The sequence below is a fragment of the Leucoraja erinacea genome, unplaced genomic scaffold (assembly GCF_028641065.1).
Source record: "Leucoraja erinacea ecotype New England unplaced genomic scaffold, Leri_hhj_1 Leri_98S, whole genome shotgun sequence".
NCBI lineage: Eukaryota > Metazoa > Chordata > Chondrichthyes > Rajiformes > Rajidae > Leucoraja > Leucoraja erinaceus.
The window spans coordinates 212,985-228,714 of record NW_026576938.1 but is presented as its reverse complement, the minus strand read 5'-3'; the positions used below and the strand labels follow the sequence as shown (position 1 = coordinate 228,714).

At 50.0% G+C, this 15,730-nt stretch overlaps 2 protein-coding genes across 2 annotated transcripts in view; one reads left to right on the top strand and one right to left on the bottom strand.

Moving 5' to 3' along the window:
* Positions 1-383: 383 nt before the first annotated feature.
* Positions 384-7,609, top strand: LOC129695211 (serine protease FAM111B-like). The gene is made up of 2 exons (XM_055631986.1): positions 384-494; positions 4,850-7,609. The coding sequence occupies exon 2, from the start codon at positions 4,876-4,878 to the stop codon at positions 6,682-6,684; it is 1,809 nt and encodes a 602-aa protein (XP_055487961.1). The 5' UTR covers positions 384-494; positions 4,850-4,875; the 3' UTR covers positions 6,685-7,609.
* A 3,000-nt stretch (positions 7,610-10,609) lies between these two features.
* The window catches only part of cchcr1 (coiled-coil alpha-helical rod protein 1), a 40,670-nt gene continuing 35,549 nt past the window's right edge, over positions 10,610-15,730 (bottom strand). Inside the window, exons 16-17 of the mRNA XM_055631994.1 lie at positions 12,787-12,940; positions 10,610-11,217 (exon numbers count right to left, since the gene is read on the bottom strand). Of these exons, the coding sequence (XP_055487969.1) occupies positions 11,114-11,217; positions 12,787-12,940 (258 nt within the window). The 3' untranslated portion in view covers positions 10,610-11,113. The remainder of the gene's footprint in view (positions 11,218-12,786; positions 12,941-15,730) is intronic.

Genomic DNA, 15,730 nt, shown 5'->3' with positions numbered 1-15,730 from the left:
TGTTCAGTGATGCTGGTGCCCCTAACTAAGATGGCCGACCCCCCCAGTGATGCGGTGCCCCTAACTAAGATGGCCGACGCCCCCGGTTGATGCTGGTGCCCCTAACTAAGATGGCCGACGCCCCCTGGTTCAGTGATGCTGGTGCCCCTAACTAAGATGGCCGACGCCCCCTGGTTCAGTGATGCTGGTGCCCCTAACTAAGATGGCCGACGCCCCCCCTGGTTCAGTGATGCTGGTGCCCCTAACGAAGATGGCCGACGCCCCCGGTTCAGTGATGCTGGTGCCCAAAGACCTTTGCTGGTGCCCCTAACTAAGATGGCCGACGCCCCCCTGGTTCAGTGATGCTGGTGCCCCTAATAAAGATGGCCGACGACCCACTGGTTCAGAGACACTTCTGCCCCTAACTAAGATGGCCGCCCCCCCCCTCAGCGGCCGCGTCCCTCGTTGACGCCACATCCCGGGCCCGTTGCTGTAGTTACCGGTCGAGAGGGCAGGTGAGTGGGTGAGGGTGAGGGGCAGCGGCTGGGAACCGTGGGTGGCGAGACGGGGGGGGGGAGAGAGAAGTCCGTCCGCAGCGCGTTGGTTGCCGGCCGGGCCTGGAGCCTTTGGGCGGCGGATGCAACAACTAGGCCCGGTGGAGGGGAGACCACGGACTGGAGGTAGACGCCAGATACTGGAGGAACTCGGCGGGACAGGCAAGGCAAGGCGAGGCAAGGCAGCAGCATGTCCGGGTGGGAGGAAAGGCCACCCTGTCTGTCCCACTGAGATAGATATAGATATATAGATATGCCATTTATTGTCACTATACATGTACAGGATACTCCAGCATGTTGTGCCCATCTGTGGTGTAAACTTGCCTCTGTAGTTCCTTCCTGCACTAGTGACGGGGCCGAGTTGTGGCCTCCTGCTAACCCCAGGGACAGGTCCCCTTCTCCCCACCTCTTATCCTCGTTTATCATTGACCTTCCAGGGGCCCACGTTGCTCCCCTCCCCCCACTCCCAGTGGTTGTATGTTGCATGTTATTCACCCCCCTCCCCCAGTGGTGTATGTTACTGCCCCAAGCCAAGGTGGTTGTATGTTACTCCCCCCCCACTCCCAGTGGTTGTATGTTACATGTTATTTTCCCCCCCACACATCCCCAGTGGTGTATGTTACTGCCCCAAGCCAGTGGTGTATGTTGCTCCCCCCAAGCCAAGTGGTTGTATGTTGCATGTTTTCCCCCCCCCCAGTGGTGTATGTTACTGCCCCAAGCCAAGTGGTTGTATGTTGCTCCCCCCACCCAGTGGTTGTATGTTGCATGTTATCCCCCCCCACCCACCCCCAGTGGTGTATGTTACTGCCCCAAGCCAAGGTGGTTGTATGTTACTCCCCCCCCCTCCAGTGGTTGTATGCTACATGTTATTTCCCCCCTCCCCCAGTGGTTGTATGTTGCATGTTATTCCCCCCCACCCTCAGTGGTGTATGTTACTGCCCCAAGCCAAGGTGGTTGTTGGGATGTTACTCCCCCCCCCCCCCCCCCCCCCCCCCCCCAAGGGTTCTTGGTGTCTTGGTCCTCCAAAATATTCCAAACTGGAATTTAAACTGTGGAGGTGGTGAAGGGAGGGCTTAAGCCACAAAGGGTTATTGGGAAGAAAGGCTACTTTAAATTTAGTTGCTCGGGCGAGTAACTATTGGGTGTATGGTGCTCTCTCCCACCCCCAGGGGTCCACGTTGCTCCCCCCACCCCCACTGGTTGTACGTTTTCTCCCCCCACCCCCAGAGGTTGTATGTTGCTTCCTCCACCCACGGTGGTCCACGTTGATTCCCCCATCCCCTCACTGAGGTTTCTCATTGCATCTTTCCCCATCCTCTGGGATCAACACACTATACCCCCCCCCCCCCCCCCCCCCCCTCTCCCTTGAGGGTCCATGTTGCTCCCCCACCCCCTGGCAGAAAACGTTGCCTTCCTCCCCACCTTCTGGGGTCCACATTGGCCCCTTAACCCCCCTCCCCACCTCTCAAACTGCCAGAGACCGCTCTGAAAATAATTGAAGTAAAACTCCTCACTAGTGGTAGTTTCTGCACAAACTGTTAGTACATTGGCTGAAGCCTCTGTCACTGGTCTGTGTGTTTAGGAAGTAGGGTTTGTGTGTGGTCTTGCTTCATCTTCTTTGATTGGAGCGGCGCTATTGGGAATCAGAGAGAATGTGGTATTTTGATCAGGGGAAATATGACAGAGCAACATAGGATTTGGAATCGGTTGAGGGGTAGTTGGTAAAATGCAACACTGAGTGTCAAGGTTTGCAAACGGCTAACCATTCTTCCAAATAATCCACGGATGGCGGGTGTTGAGAGGGAATATTAGGGAGATGTGGCTTCTGACTCCATCAGAACAAACCACTTAGTCCAGAGTCAATGTAGACAAAACTGCTGGAGAAACTCGGCGGGTGAGGCAGCATCTATGGAGCGAAGGAATAGGCGACGTTTCGGGTCGAGACCCTTCTTCAGATTGATGTGGAGGGGAGGGGGGTAAGAAGCAAGGAAGAGGCGGAGACAGTGGGCTGTGGGAGAGCTGGGGAGGGGAAGGAGGGAGAAAGTAAGGACTACCTGAAATTGGAGAAGTCAATGTTCATACTGCTGGGTTGTAAACTGTCCAAGCGAAATATGAGGTGCTGCTCCTCCAATTTGCGGTGGAACTCACTCTGGCCATGGAGGAGGCCCAGAACAGAAAGGTTGGATTTGGAATGGGAGGGGGAGTTGAAGTTGTGAGCGTGTCAAGAGACAAGAGTGTTTCATTGTCATGTGTCCCAGATAGAACATTGAAATTCTTACTTGCTGCAGCACAACAGAATATGTAAACATAGTATGATATGATAAATGGCAGAGAGAAAAATAAATTCAGTGTGTGTATATATACACATACAAGCACACACACACACACATATATATTTATATACACATAGACCCAAACTCAAAAAACACCAATAATGGTGTAATAATAATAATAGTCTATTGTAGTTCAGAGCTTATATGAGGTTGTAGTGTTTACTAGCCTGATGGCTGTGGGGAAGAAGTTGTTCCTGAACCGGGACGTTACAGTTTTCAGGCTCCTGTACCTTCCTCCCGATGGCAGTGGTGAAATGAGTGTGTGGCCAGGATGGTGTGGGTCTCTGATGATGCTGGCTGCTTTTTTTCAGGCAGCGACTCTGATAAATCCTTTTGATTGTGGGGAGGTCAGAACCGGTGAGGATCTCAAAACTATGGGAGATCATAAGGTGGAGAGTGGAGAATTTCTTATGGTGAATAGCCAGTGGGACGTGAGAGTGCACTCCCAGAGTGAGGATGTAACTCCCCTGCTCCCAAGAAGCAGGTAGAGATGTTGCCTTACAGCGCCCGAGGGCCAGGTTGAATACTGACCTTCTGCGCGCTGTCCCTGGAACTTGGTGGGTTTCAATAGACAATAGGTTCAGGAGTAGGCTGCCAGCACCGCCATTCATGGCTGATCATCCCCAATCAGTACCCCGTTCCTGCCTTCTCCCCATATCCCCTGACTCCGCTATCTTTAAGAGCCCTACCTAGCTCACTCTTGAAAGTATACAGAGAGCCACCCTCTGAGGCAGAGAATTCCCCACTCACAACTCTCTGTGTGAAAAAGTGTTTCCTCGTCTCCGTTCAAAATGGCCTACCCCGTATTCCTTCTCTCCAGAGATGCTGCCTGTCCCCGCTGAGTTACTGCAGCTTTTTGCGTCTGTACCTTCGCTTGCATCCAAAGTGAAAGCTGGCTGCCTCGGAGCTAAGGTGGGGCAGGATGGGCTGGGGCTGCGGGGTGAAAAGCAAACGGCAGTATTTTTCAGGCTTTCAAGAGAGATCTAGATAGGGCTCTTAAAGATAGCGCAGTCAGGGGATATGGGGAGAATGGGGTACTGATTGGGAATGATCAGCCATGATCACATTGAATGGTGGTGCTGCCTCGAAGGGCCAAATGGCCTACTCCTGCACCTATTATCTATTATCTACTGAATGGGCGAAGTTTCATAGAAACATAGAAAATAGGTGCAGGAGGAAGCCATTCGGCCCTTTGAGCCAGCACCGCCATTCATTGTGATCATGGCTGATCATCCCAAATCAATAACCCATGCCTACCTTCTCCCCATATCCCTTAATTCCACTGGCCCCTAGAGATCTATCTAACCCTCTCTTAAATCCATCCAGTGATTTGGCCTCCACTGCCCTCTGTGGCAGGGAATTCCACAAATTCACAACTCTCTGGGTGAATAAGTGTTTTCTCACCTTTCAGGGTCGAGACCCTTCTTCAGAGAGATGTCAGGGGAGTGGGGTACTGATTGGGGATGATCAGCCGTGTTCACATTGAATGGCGGTGTTGGCTTGAAGGAGCCGAATGGCTTACTCCTGCACCTATTAAATGCCGACACACTGCACCCCCTCCACACACACCTGGATCCCCTGCCATCAGGCAAGAGACACCGCAGCATCAAAGCCCGGACAACCAGACTGCTAAACAGCTTCTTCCCACAGGCTGTGAGGCTGCTAAACAGTCACTCCACCTGATTCTGCTGCTTTTGCACTGACACTTTAAAAACAAACTCTGGCACTGGCCACTTAAATCAACTGCCCTGGACAATTTATAACTGTTTTTACTTGTTGTTACCTGCACATTTTTACTATTCCTACTGTTTTTATCAGGGACTGGATTGTTTTTATTTATGTGTGAAATGTTTCCGTTTTATGTGCGATGCTCTGGTATTCCCTGGGAAACGTCTTTTCATTTTGCACTGTACAACTGCTGCTTTGCAAGGTGATTATAAAGGTTGATTGATTGATTGACAATTTTTTTTTCTGTCCTCTCAGCTGAAGAAGGGCAGCAGGGGAGCAAAATGATGAGCGACGGTCTCCCGGGAGACAAGCGAAAGCTGCAGACCAGCCGTTACTCGGAGGAGTTCGTGCCGAAGAACGGGAAGATCCTGAAGAACTCGGCGGACCAGATGGACTGCGGGGCGGAGAACTTGGCGAGGAAGGAGTTCACCTTCAGCGTGTGCGGGGACCCGGACAACATCCAGCACGCCTTCACCGGCGACCCTGACGACGCCCTGATCACCGCCCTCAATTCCTCCTGCGACTTCGAGGAGAAGGTGAGGGTGGACAGCACCATCCTGGTGTACGGGGAGGGTGGGCTGAAGGGCCTGGTGAACGTGGACATCCTGTGCCGCTACCTGCCGCCGCACACGCACTTTCGCCTGCTCTTCCTGCGCTGCCCGGGCCCGGGGCGGGAGGGGGCGGGCGGCGAGTTGCGGCGACCCCCGGCGACCAGCCACGACTGCCGCCACGTCCTGTTCTACGTGGAGCCCAGCGGCCGCACGATGGTGAACACCGCCCAGCGCATCGTGCTGTCTGACCGCATCGCCCAGGGCCAGACCAAGCTGTGCGTCCTGGGCTTCGAGGGCCAGACTGTCCGCCAGGCGCTGACCGCCGACGGCCGCTTCGACCCCCGCGTCCACGACGACACCCACAAGCTGCTGGAGAAGGTGGAGCCGCCGCGCAAGATCCAGTTCAACCACGCCGTGGACGGGCTGAACGGCCGCAGCTTCCAGGTGGAGATGAGCAGCTACAAGAAGAAGGTGGCGGGAGACGACGGGAGCGGCGGCAAGAACTGGAAGCCGAGAGCCAGCAAGGTTGCCGAGGCGTTGCCGCCGTCGGACAGCGGCCGCTACCCCTTGCCCCGGTGGCATGTGGAGGCCCGCAAAGCCGCGCTGCTCAGGTTCAAGCTGGCCGTGTCGAGGAACGCCGAGCTGGGCAACATGTCAGAGAGGCAGTACTTGAACCGGCTCCACCAAGAGGCCCAGTCGCCCATCCCAGCCAGAGCCATCCGCCGTATAATCGAACGTCTGGCGAGCGTGGGCTGTCTCAGCTGGCAAACACCCAGTGCACAGGGGGGCGGCAGCTGCTTCTTCCTCAGGGACAGATACCTCCTCACCTCCTACCATGCCGTGGAGATGATGGTGGGGAACACCACCCCGCCCGACAGCTGGCCCGCAGCCGTCCGCGACGCCGGCCTGGTCTTCTTCGGCTACGAGGAGGACGGGCAGAAGGGCCGGCCGCTCAAGCTGGCCGCCTGGCTGGAGATCTTCGACCAGGCCCTGGACTATGCCGTGCTGGAGTTGGAGGAGAGCCCGCCCGGTGTGCAGGGTCTGGCAGAACACTGCACCCTTCTGCCGCCGGACGCTGGCAACCTCTACATCGCCGGACACCCCGATGGGCAGGTGAAGAAAGTGTGTCCTTGCTCGCTCATGACTTGCGACCAGCAGCGGGCAGCTGGAGACTCCGCCAACCTGCTGGAAAACCTGCGGACCGCCATCGCCGGGGGAGACGCCGAGAATTACCTGCCTGACATTGTCATGGTGGCCAGCCACGCCTTCAACAGAGCCAGGTTCCCCAATACAATCCTCTACAAGGCTGACTTCCACCACGCCGCCTCGGGCTCTCCCATCTTCAACGCCGACGGCCTCGTCGTTGGCCTGCACTGCGGGGGGGAGATCCACAAGAAGAACAAGGACCCCGAGAGGTTCTGCGTGGAACTTGGGCGCTCCATCAAGCTCATCGTCCACAACATGGCTTGCAAAAGCGACACGCTGGCAACGGAAAAATCAAAGCAGTTCATCAAGGATTTGCAGAGTTCTTTCAAATGAAATGTGTCTGCCCAGAGAGAACTGACATGCCGTGACCAGGCTGGATGCTGGATGTGGACTTCCTCATGTGTGTGGGAAAAGGTGCATCTGAGTATCGTTTCAAAGGTTTCCACCTGAAAAATGAACCCATCCTTTTCAGAACAGACCCTGCCTATGTTTATTGGAATAGCGATGATTCCAATACAATTTAATTTGCATGTGCTTTACATATTGGGGCCAATGAGGAAAATTGTATACAGAACGTTTGCCCGATGTAATAACATACATTTACCAGGGTGCTAAATACTTGAATTACGGAGTTATGAGTTTGGGAAATGCAGAGAACACATTTTCTTTATTCTAGCATTAGGTGACATTTGCTGTTCTGAAAGTTAATATGGTTAAAAAGGTATTTTGGTATTTTTGGACAGCATCTCTGGAGAAACTGATTAGGTGCCCTTCTTTGCATTTATTTCTTCTCTCCAGACCCGCTGAGTTTCCGCAGCTTTTTATGTCTATTGTCATTCCCATCATTCCAACGTTCCCCTCCATCTTAATCTCCAAAGGTTGTGTGTTTTTTTGCAAATTGCCGGTCCCAGAGCAGCTTAAAAAACCACAATAACAAACAACTTGCTAATAATTCATCGAGTTTAGAAATCAGGTCAGATTGGGCAGGTTTACTGGCTCCAGCCAGATTGGGCAGCTATTCTCGTCTCTTGTCAAAATGTTTACAAGATCTCGTTTCTTCTAAAAGAATGCCTTCATTTAAGGTTTTTGTTGTATGTTTTTGCATTTTTATGTCATTTACAATGAAGCTAAGGCATAAAAAAAAATTAAATGCAAAGTTAGCCTTCTGTCACTGACCACATGATTTAGTTTTCCCCTTGTATAATCTAGGATAATGTCCAGGAAAGTTGTTTAAAAGGACAGTGGTCTTTGTTTTATACATTTTTTTCTATTAGACATGTGAAAATATTTGTCCATGCAGTAAATTTGTCAATTTGACAATAAGCAAATGGTGATAATAACGATTTTAATTTGACTTCTTCAGAGTTGCAATTTCTTGCCTCGAGCACAGATCCCCCCCCCCCCCCCCCCCCCCCCCCCCCCCCCCCCCCCCCCCCCCCCCCCCCCCCCCCCCCCCCCCCCCCCCCCCCCCCACCCCCCCCCCCCCCCCCCCCCCCCCCCCCCCCCCCCCCCCCCCCCCCAATGTTTATGTTGGCATCTAGTCTATTTACATTTATAGAAATAACTTCTGCTCAAGATTCTTGCCAGCCAGAGCAAGATGTTAATGAAGCCTAGAATAGTACAGGAAGTGGCCCTTTGGCTCATAATATCTGAGCTGAAAACGGTAACAGGTTATTCTGCAGTTCCTTGTTTCTACATTTTAGGAAGAGGAAGAATATTTACACTTTTTTTCCCCCTGCCCTCCTTTGGCAATGTCCCCTCGTTATTTTTTCAGGCTACATAAAGTTAACAATTTTTTTCTCTGGACGTTATCAAGAGTGTAACCAGAAATGAATACAGTGGGATTGCGGAACAGAGGCGACTTGCCTAAGCGGGATTAGATGAGGAAAGTGAAACGGGTTCTAATGATGTGGTTACTTGTGTCAATCGGATGCATGAAATCTGGTTGCTTTGTTTATTTGTCTAAACCCAAAGATGCAATGATCAATTGTTTCATTTTGCTTGCCTTCAAACTCAACACAGGATTGGCAATGAAACCAGTCTGTGACTCGAAGAATCAAGTATTGTATTAATTTCTGAGCCAGATTGGCTGATGATTATTCATGAAAGTATTTAGGTGACTACTTACAGTTTAAGTCGGGATCAAAGTTATGCCTTTTCTTTGTAAAGCGGAGTTAAACACCTGGGCTATTGCATGTCATATTTTCACATTTGGATTTATTTTAGTATTGAGTTTGTTTCAAAGTCGTGTTCCTCAGCACTATAAACATGTTATTTACAATTAAAAAAAATCTGGCAAACCTGATTATTGTCTTTCAAATATAATATAGTGCACATAATATATACGAGTTTTCAAACTAACATTAGCGCTTTGTAAAAGGCCCGCTTCAAAAAATAGTTGAGAATTTATAAAATTCCTGATCGGAATAGTTTAAATAAAGCAAGGTTTAGGGATATTGATGCATACTTAAGTTTCGAAGTACACGATGAACATAAGTGATAGGAGTAGAATGAGGCCATTCGGCCCATTCAATCATGGCTGACCTATCTCTCTCCTAACCCCATTCTTCAGCCTTCTCCCCATAACCTCAGACACCCGTACAAATCAAAAATCTATCAATCTCTTCCTTAAATATATTCACTGACTTTGCCCCCACAGCCTTCTGTGGCAAGGAGTTCCACAGATTCACCACCCTCTGACTAGACATTTCTCCTCATCTCCTTCCTAAAATAACATCCTTTAATTCTGAGGCTATGACCTCTAGTCCTGGACTCTGCCACCAATGGAAACATCCTCTCCACACCCATTCTATCCAAGCCTTTCTAGAAACATAGAAAATAGGTGCAGGAGGAGGCCATTTGGCCCTTCGAGCCAGCACCATCATTCATTGCAATCATGGCTGATCATCCCTAATCGTGCCTGCCTTCTCCCCATATCCCTTGATTCCACTAGCCCCTAGAGCTCTATCTAACTCTCTCTTAAATCCATCCAGTGATTTGGCCTCCACTGCCCTGTGGCAGGGAATTCCACAAATTCACAACTCTCTGGGTGAAAACGTTTTTTCTCACCTCAGTCTTAAATGGCCTCCCCTTTATTCTAATGCCCCTGTCCCACTTAGGACACCTGAACGGAAACCTCTGGAGACTTTGCGCCCCACCCAAGGTTTCCGTGCGGTTCCCGGAGGTTGCAGGTGGTTGCTGGAGGTTGCAGGTAGTGGAAGCAGGTAGGGAGACTGACAAAAACATACGGGAACCGCACGGAAACCTTGGGTGGGGCTCAAAGTCTCCAGAGGTTTCTGTTCAGGTTTCCTAAGACCGTGGCCCCTGGTTCTGGACTCGCCCAACATTGTACATATTCTGAAGGTACACAAAATTGCTGGAGAAACTCAGCGGGTGCAGCAGCATCTATGGAGCGAAGAAAATAGGCGACGTTTCGGGCCGAAACCCTTCTTCAGACCAAATATATGTACATATTCTGTATGTTTCAATGAGGATTCCCCCCTCATTCTTCTGAACTCCAGCGAATAGAAACGTGGAAAATAGGTGCAGGAGGAGGCCATTCGGCCCTTCGAGCCTGCTCCGCCATTCAATATCATGGCTGATCATCTAACTCGGTATCCTGTACCTGCCTTCTCTCCATACCCCCTGATCCCTTTAGCCACAAGGGCCACATCTAACTCCCTCTTAAATATAACAAATTAACTGGCCTCAACTACCTCTGTGGCAGAGAATTCCACAGATTCACCACTCTCTGTTGAATACAGGCCCAGTGGCATCAAATTCTCATTATATATGTTAGCCTACTAATTCTTGGGACCATTCTTGTAAACCTCCTCTGGACCGTCTCCAGACCCTGTCCATTTCCCTTAAGCTTGTGACTGCTGTTTATCGCTATGATCTATATCATCTGGTGTTCAGAGGCTGAAAACGTGGTGCTGTTTATAGGTGTTAAATTATCTCTACCCCAGCGGTCACGGTGGCGCAGCGGGTAGAGGGTCTGCCTTACAGTGAATGCAGCGCCAGAGACACGGGTTCGATCCCGACTACGGGTGATGTCTGTACGGAATTTGTACGTTCTCCCCGTGGCCAGCGTGGGTTTTCCCCGAGATCTTCGGTTTCCTCCCACGCTCCAAAGACGTACAGGTTTGTAGGTTCATTGGCTTGGTATAAAAGTGGAAGAATTGTCCCCGTAGGATAGTGTTAATGTGCGGGGATCGCTGGTCAGCGTGGACCCGGTGGGTCGAAAGGGCCTGTTTCCGCGCTGTCTCTCTAAACTAAAAATGTAACTAAAGGAAGGCACATTTTTAAATTGTTTTTATTTTTTAAGTTTCTGTGGTTCTCCTTCACTTTTACAATGAAGCACCAGCTGTAGTGTTGAAACATACTTAATCATTTTACTCGTGATATATCATCTGATGTTTGCTGATGAAACATCGGCTCATATCGCTGAAATTTGCTTCGTCATGTTATTGGTGGTCTGGTGCTTGCTGTGATGGCGGTCTGAAGGGGTCCCAGCCTTGCAGCTACTGCTCAGTCACACAATCGATCCTCACATGACTCTGTATGCGAGGCCCACTCGAAACAAAAGGTGCTTGGAAACCACTGCGATGAAGAACTGCCTCGGCTGAACTCTGGGAGGAGCAAGCTCCAATCTTCATCACTTTCCATCCACTCGTCTTGTTCGTGGAAGACTTTGGTCGGCCGAGAGCATTGGCCAGTCGGTGATCTTCAAGGAGGCGGCTTGGATTTCCCTATCTTCCGCCTAATCTGTCCTTTCCTCCTCGTCAGTCATCTCCCTCTCCTCTTGGTCAGCGATCACTGCTGCACTCAGAGCCTGCAGTTCGTCCAGCACCTCTGCAAGAGAATCTGGAAGAGTAAAATAACCTATTACTCTACAGCTTTCATGACCCTTGATTTCCCTCTCTCCCCGTCCCTCCACCTTCCCAGTTCTCGAACCTGTCTGACCAAAGATCATAGAAGGCATAAGATAGACCACTCCTGCAAAATCCAATGGACAGATTTGTAGTGTAGTACGCAACGGAGCGGAACGTCCACCATTTTAGGAACCCGACTTCCCTTACGCCTCTTGGTGTTGCGGGGGAACAGTATGTGTTTGTGATATAGCTCATCTACCAATTCACCAATTCACATCTTTTTGTTGATTTTCTTTTTAAATGTTTTCCTCCCTGCTTATTCAATCGGGTTCTGCCCATTTCCCTCCCATCCTTCCTCCCCATCCCATGCTCTAGTATCCGAGTCTGACTGCCCCCTGATTACATGTTATCTCTGTTTGCTTTGTTGTCACCTTCTCCTAGCTAACAATGATCTATTCCACACGTTCCGTGATTTCCCCATCTCTTTTGATGTCTCGTTTTCACACCTCACCCTCTCCCCTGACTCTCAGTGTGAAGAAGGGTCTCGACCTGAAACATCACCCATTCCTTCTATCCAGAGATGCTGCCTGTCCCGCTGAGCTATTTCAGCATTTAGAGTCTATCTTTGGTGAAAGGCACGTTTAATACTAGCTGACGCTAGGAGCAACCTCATACAAATTACATTGTTATGATCTAGAAACAAAGAACTGCAGATGCTGGTTAATACACAACAGGATGGAAAGTGCTGGAGTAACTCAGATAATAGACAATGGACAATACGTGGAGGAGTAGGCCATTTGGCCCTTCGAGCTAGCACCGCCATTCAATGTGATCATGGCTGATCATCCCCAATCAGTACCCCGTTCCTGCCTTCTCCCCATATCTCCTAACTCCGCTATTTTTAAGAGCCCTATCTAGCTCTCTTGAAAGCATCCAGAGAACCGGCCTCCACCACCCTCTGAGATCAGGCAGCATCTTTGGAGGAGATGAATAGGTGACGTTTCGAAGCCAGCAGTACCATTCACTGTGATCATGGCTGATCATCCCCAATCAGTACCCCGTTCCTGCCTTCTCCCCATATCCCCTGACTCCGTTATCTTTAAAAGCTCTATCTAACTCTCTCTTGAAAGCATCCAGAGAACCGGCCTCCACTGCTTTCTGAGGCAGAGAATTCCACAGACTCACAACTCCCTGGGTGAAAATGGTTCTCCGCATCTCCGTTCTAAATGGCCTACCTTTTATTCTTTAATACTGTGGCCCCTGGTTCTGGACTCCCCCACCATGTTTTCTGCCTCTAGTGTGTCCAATCCTTTAATATCCTTATACGTTTCAATTTGATGCCCTCTCATCCTTCTAAATTCCAGAGTATACAAGCCCTGCCGCTCCACTCTGGACATATGACAAAACTGACATTGCAGCACCATTTCATGTACAACTTTCATGTATTTTGTGTTTTTATGACTGTGGGCAGATCAATTTCCCTCCTGGGATAAATAAAGTTCTATTGTATCGTATTTTCTGTTGCCATTGTTATCTGAAATCTCTGAATGGCCATCGTTACCTTTGCTGGAGTCCTTGGCTCTGGGCCTTGATGCCTGTGGCGGCTCTAGGGGTCTCGGTGGCTCCTGTTGATCAGACAGGGCAGCGGAGGTGTGTACAGCTGCAGCCCGATTTCTCTTGAACTGGCCGAGCAGCCCTTCCTGTCTCAGCGTGGCCTGCCGGACAAGAAAATCACAACATTCCTGGTCGTGTGTCCCCAGGGAATGAAGCCGGGTGTCGGCTCCGTGGGAACATGGACAAGGGAGAGCCAGTGGATGTGGTGTACCTGGACTTTCACAAAGCATTTGACAACATCCCGCATAGGAGATTAGTGGGCAAAATTAGAGCACATGATATTGGGGGTAGAGTGCTAACATGGATAGAAAATTGGTTGGCAGACAGGAAACAAAGAGTAGGGATTAACGGGTCCCTTCCAGAATGGCAGGCAGTGACTAGTGGGGTACCGCAAGGCTCGGTGCTGGGACCGCAGCTATTTACAATATGCATCAATGGTTTTGATGAAGGCATTAAGAGTACCATTAGCAAATTTGCAGATGACTCAAAGCTGGGTGGCTGTGTGAACTGTGAGGAGGATGCTATGAGGATGCAGGGTGACTTGGACAGGTTGGGTGAGTGGGCAGATGCAGTTTAATGTGGATAAATGTGAGGTTATCCACTTTGGTAGCAAAAAAAAGGAAGGAAGATTATTATCTAAATGGTGTCAAGTTGGGAAAAGGGGAAGTACAACCGGATCTGGGAGTCCTTGTTCATCAGCCAATTAAAGTAAGCATGCAGGTACAGCAGGCAGTGAAGAAGGTGAATGGCATGTTGGCCTTCATAACAAGAGGAATCGAATATAGGAGCAAAGAGGTTCTCCTGCAGTTGTACAGAGCCCTAGTGAGACCACACCTGGAATATTGTGCGCAGTTTTGATCTCCAAATTTGAGGAAGGACATTCTCACTATTGAGGGAATGCAGCGTAGATTCACAAGGTTAATTCGCGGGAGAGCTAGATGGTGCTCGTAAAGATAGCGGAGTCAGGGGATATGGGGAGAAGGCAGGAACAGGGTACTGATTGTGGATGATCAACCATGATCACATTGAATGGCGGTGCTGGCTCGAAAGGTCGAACGCTCCTGCACCTATTGTCTATAACACAGGAGAGCTCTGCAGTGACGTTGCTGATTACAATGCTGGAGTAACTCAGCAGGTCAGGCAGCATCTCTGGAGAACATGGGTACGTGATGCTTCAGGATGAGACTCTTCTTCAGATATCCGACCCGAAACGTTACCAATCCATGTTCTCTAGAGATGCTGCCTGACCTACTCTGAGTTACTCCAGCACTTTGTGTTCTTATGCCCTAGGGACGGCAGAATGGCGCAGGGGTAATGATGATGCCTCACAGCGCTAGAGACCCAGGTTCGATCCCGACTAAGGGTGCTGTCTGTACGGATGTTGCATGTTCTCACAGTGACTGCGTGAATTTTCTCCGGGTGCTCCGGTTTCCTTCCCACACTACAAATGCGTGCGGGTTTGTAGGTTAATTGGCTTCGGTAAAATTGTAAATTTGCCCCTGGTGTGTTGGATAGTGTTAAAGGGCCTGTCCCACTTTGACGACCTAATTCACGACCTCTGCCGAGTTTGCCCTTGACTCATACGCAGCATGGTCGTCACGAGGTCGTAGGAGCTCATAGGTAGGTAGTAGGAGGTTGCGATACTAGTCGTAGGTACTCGTGGCATCAAGTAGGTCAGGGCTTTTTTTTCAACATAATGAAAAATGTCCACGAGTAAAAGAGGTTGTGAATTAGGTTGTGAAAGTGGAACAAGGCCTCTGGTCAGCGTGGACTCGGTGGGCCGATTGGCCTGTTTCCACACTGTATCTCCGAACTAAAACAAAAAAACTAAACTCAGCGGGTCAGGCAGCATCTCTGGAGAACTTTTCGGGACAAAATCAGTCTTCTGGTCCCGACCCAAAACGTTATCCATCTATGTTCTCTAGAGATGCTGCCTGACCCGCTGAGTTACTCCAGCACTCTGTGTCCCATCAAGTATTATGTTTGTTCATCCCAATTTTCCTAGGACTGGGATAAGGGCCTCGCGTTTCACTGGAGACCTTCGGACTATATTTAAGAAGGAATTGCAGATGCTGGAAAAATCGAAGGTAGACAAAAATGCTGGAGAAACTCAGCAGGTGAGGCAGCATCTATGGAGCGAAGGAACAGGTGATGTTTCGGGTCGAGGCCCTTCAGAATGGCAGGTAGTGACTAGTGGGGTACTGCATCGCTCGGTACTGGGGCCGCAGCTATTTAAAATATACATCAATGATTTAGATGAAGGGATTACTAATAACATTAGCAAATTTGCAGATGACACAAAGCTGGGTGGCAGTGTGAACTGTGAGGAGGATACTATGAGAATGCAGGGTGACTTGGACAAGTTGGATAGCTGTAACAGGATCGGTCTGAATCAGCATGATTTACGAAGGGGAAATCATGCTTGACTAATTTTCTGGATTTTTTTTGAGGATGTAACTAGGAAAATGGACAAGGGAGAGCCAGTGGATGTAGTCTACCTGGACTTTCACAAAGCATTGATAAGATCCCACATAGGAGATTAGTGGGCAAAATTAGAGCACATGATATTAGGGGTAGAGTGCTAACATGGATAGAAAATTGGTTAAATTGATTAGACAAAAATGCTGGAGAAACTCAGCAGGTGAGGCAGCGTCTATGGAGCGAAGGAACAGGTGATGTTTCGGGTCGAGGCCCTTCTTCAGACTGATCGGGGGGGGGCGGGAAGAAGGAAGGAAGAGGCGGAGACAGTAGGCCCCGCACTTCAACTCCCCCTCCCATTCGACCCAAAACATCACCTATTCCTTCGCTCCGTAGATGCTGCCTCACCCACTGAGTTTCTCCAGCATATTTGTCCACCTTTGGACTATATTTGATTGGACTTCACTGGCTTT

Coding starts and splice junctions, on each gene's coding strand:
- LOC129695211 (XM_055631986.1), top strand. CDS start 4,876: ATGATGAGCGACGGTCTCCCGGGAGACAAGCGAAAGCTGCAGACCAGC.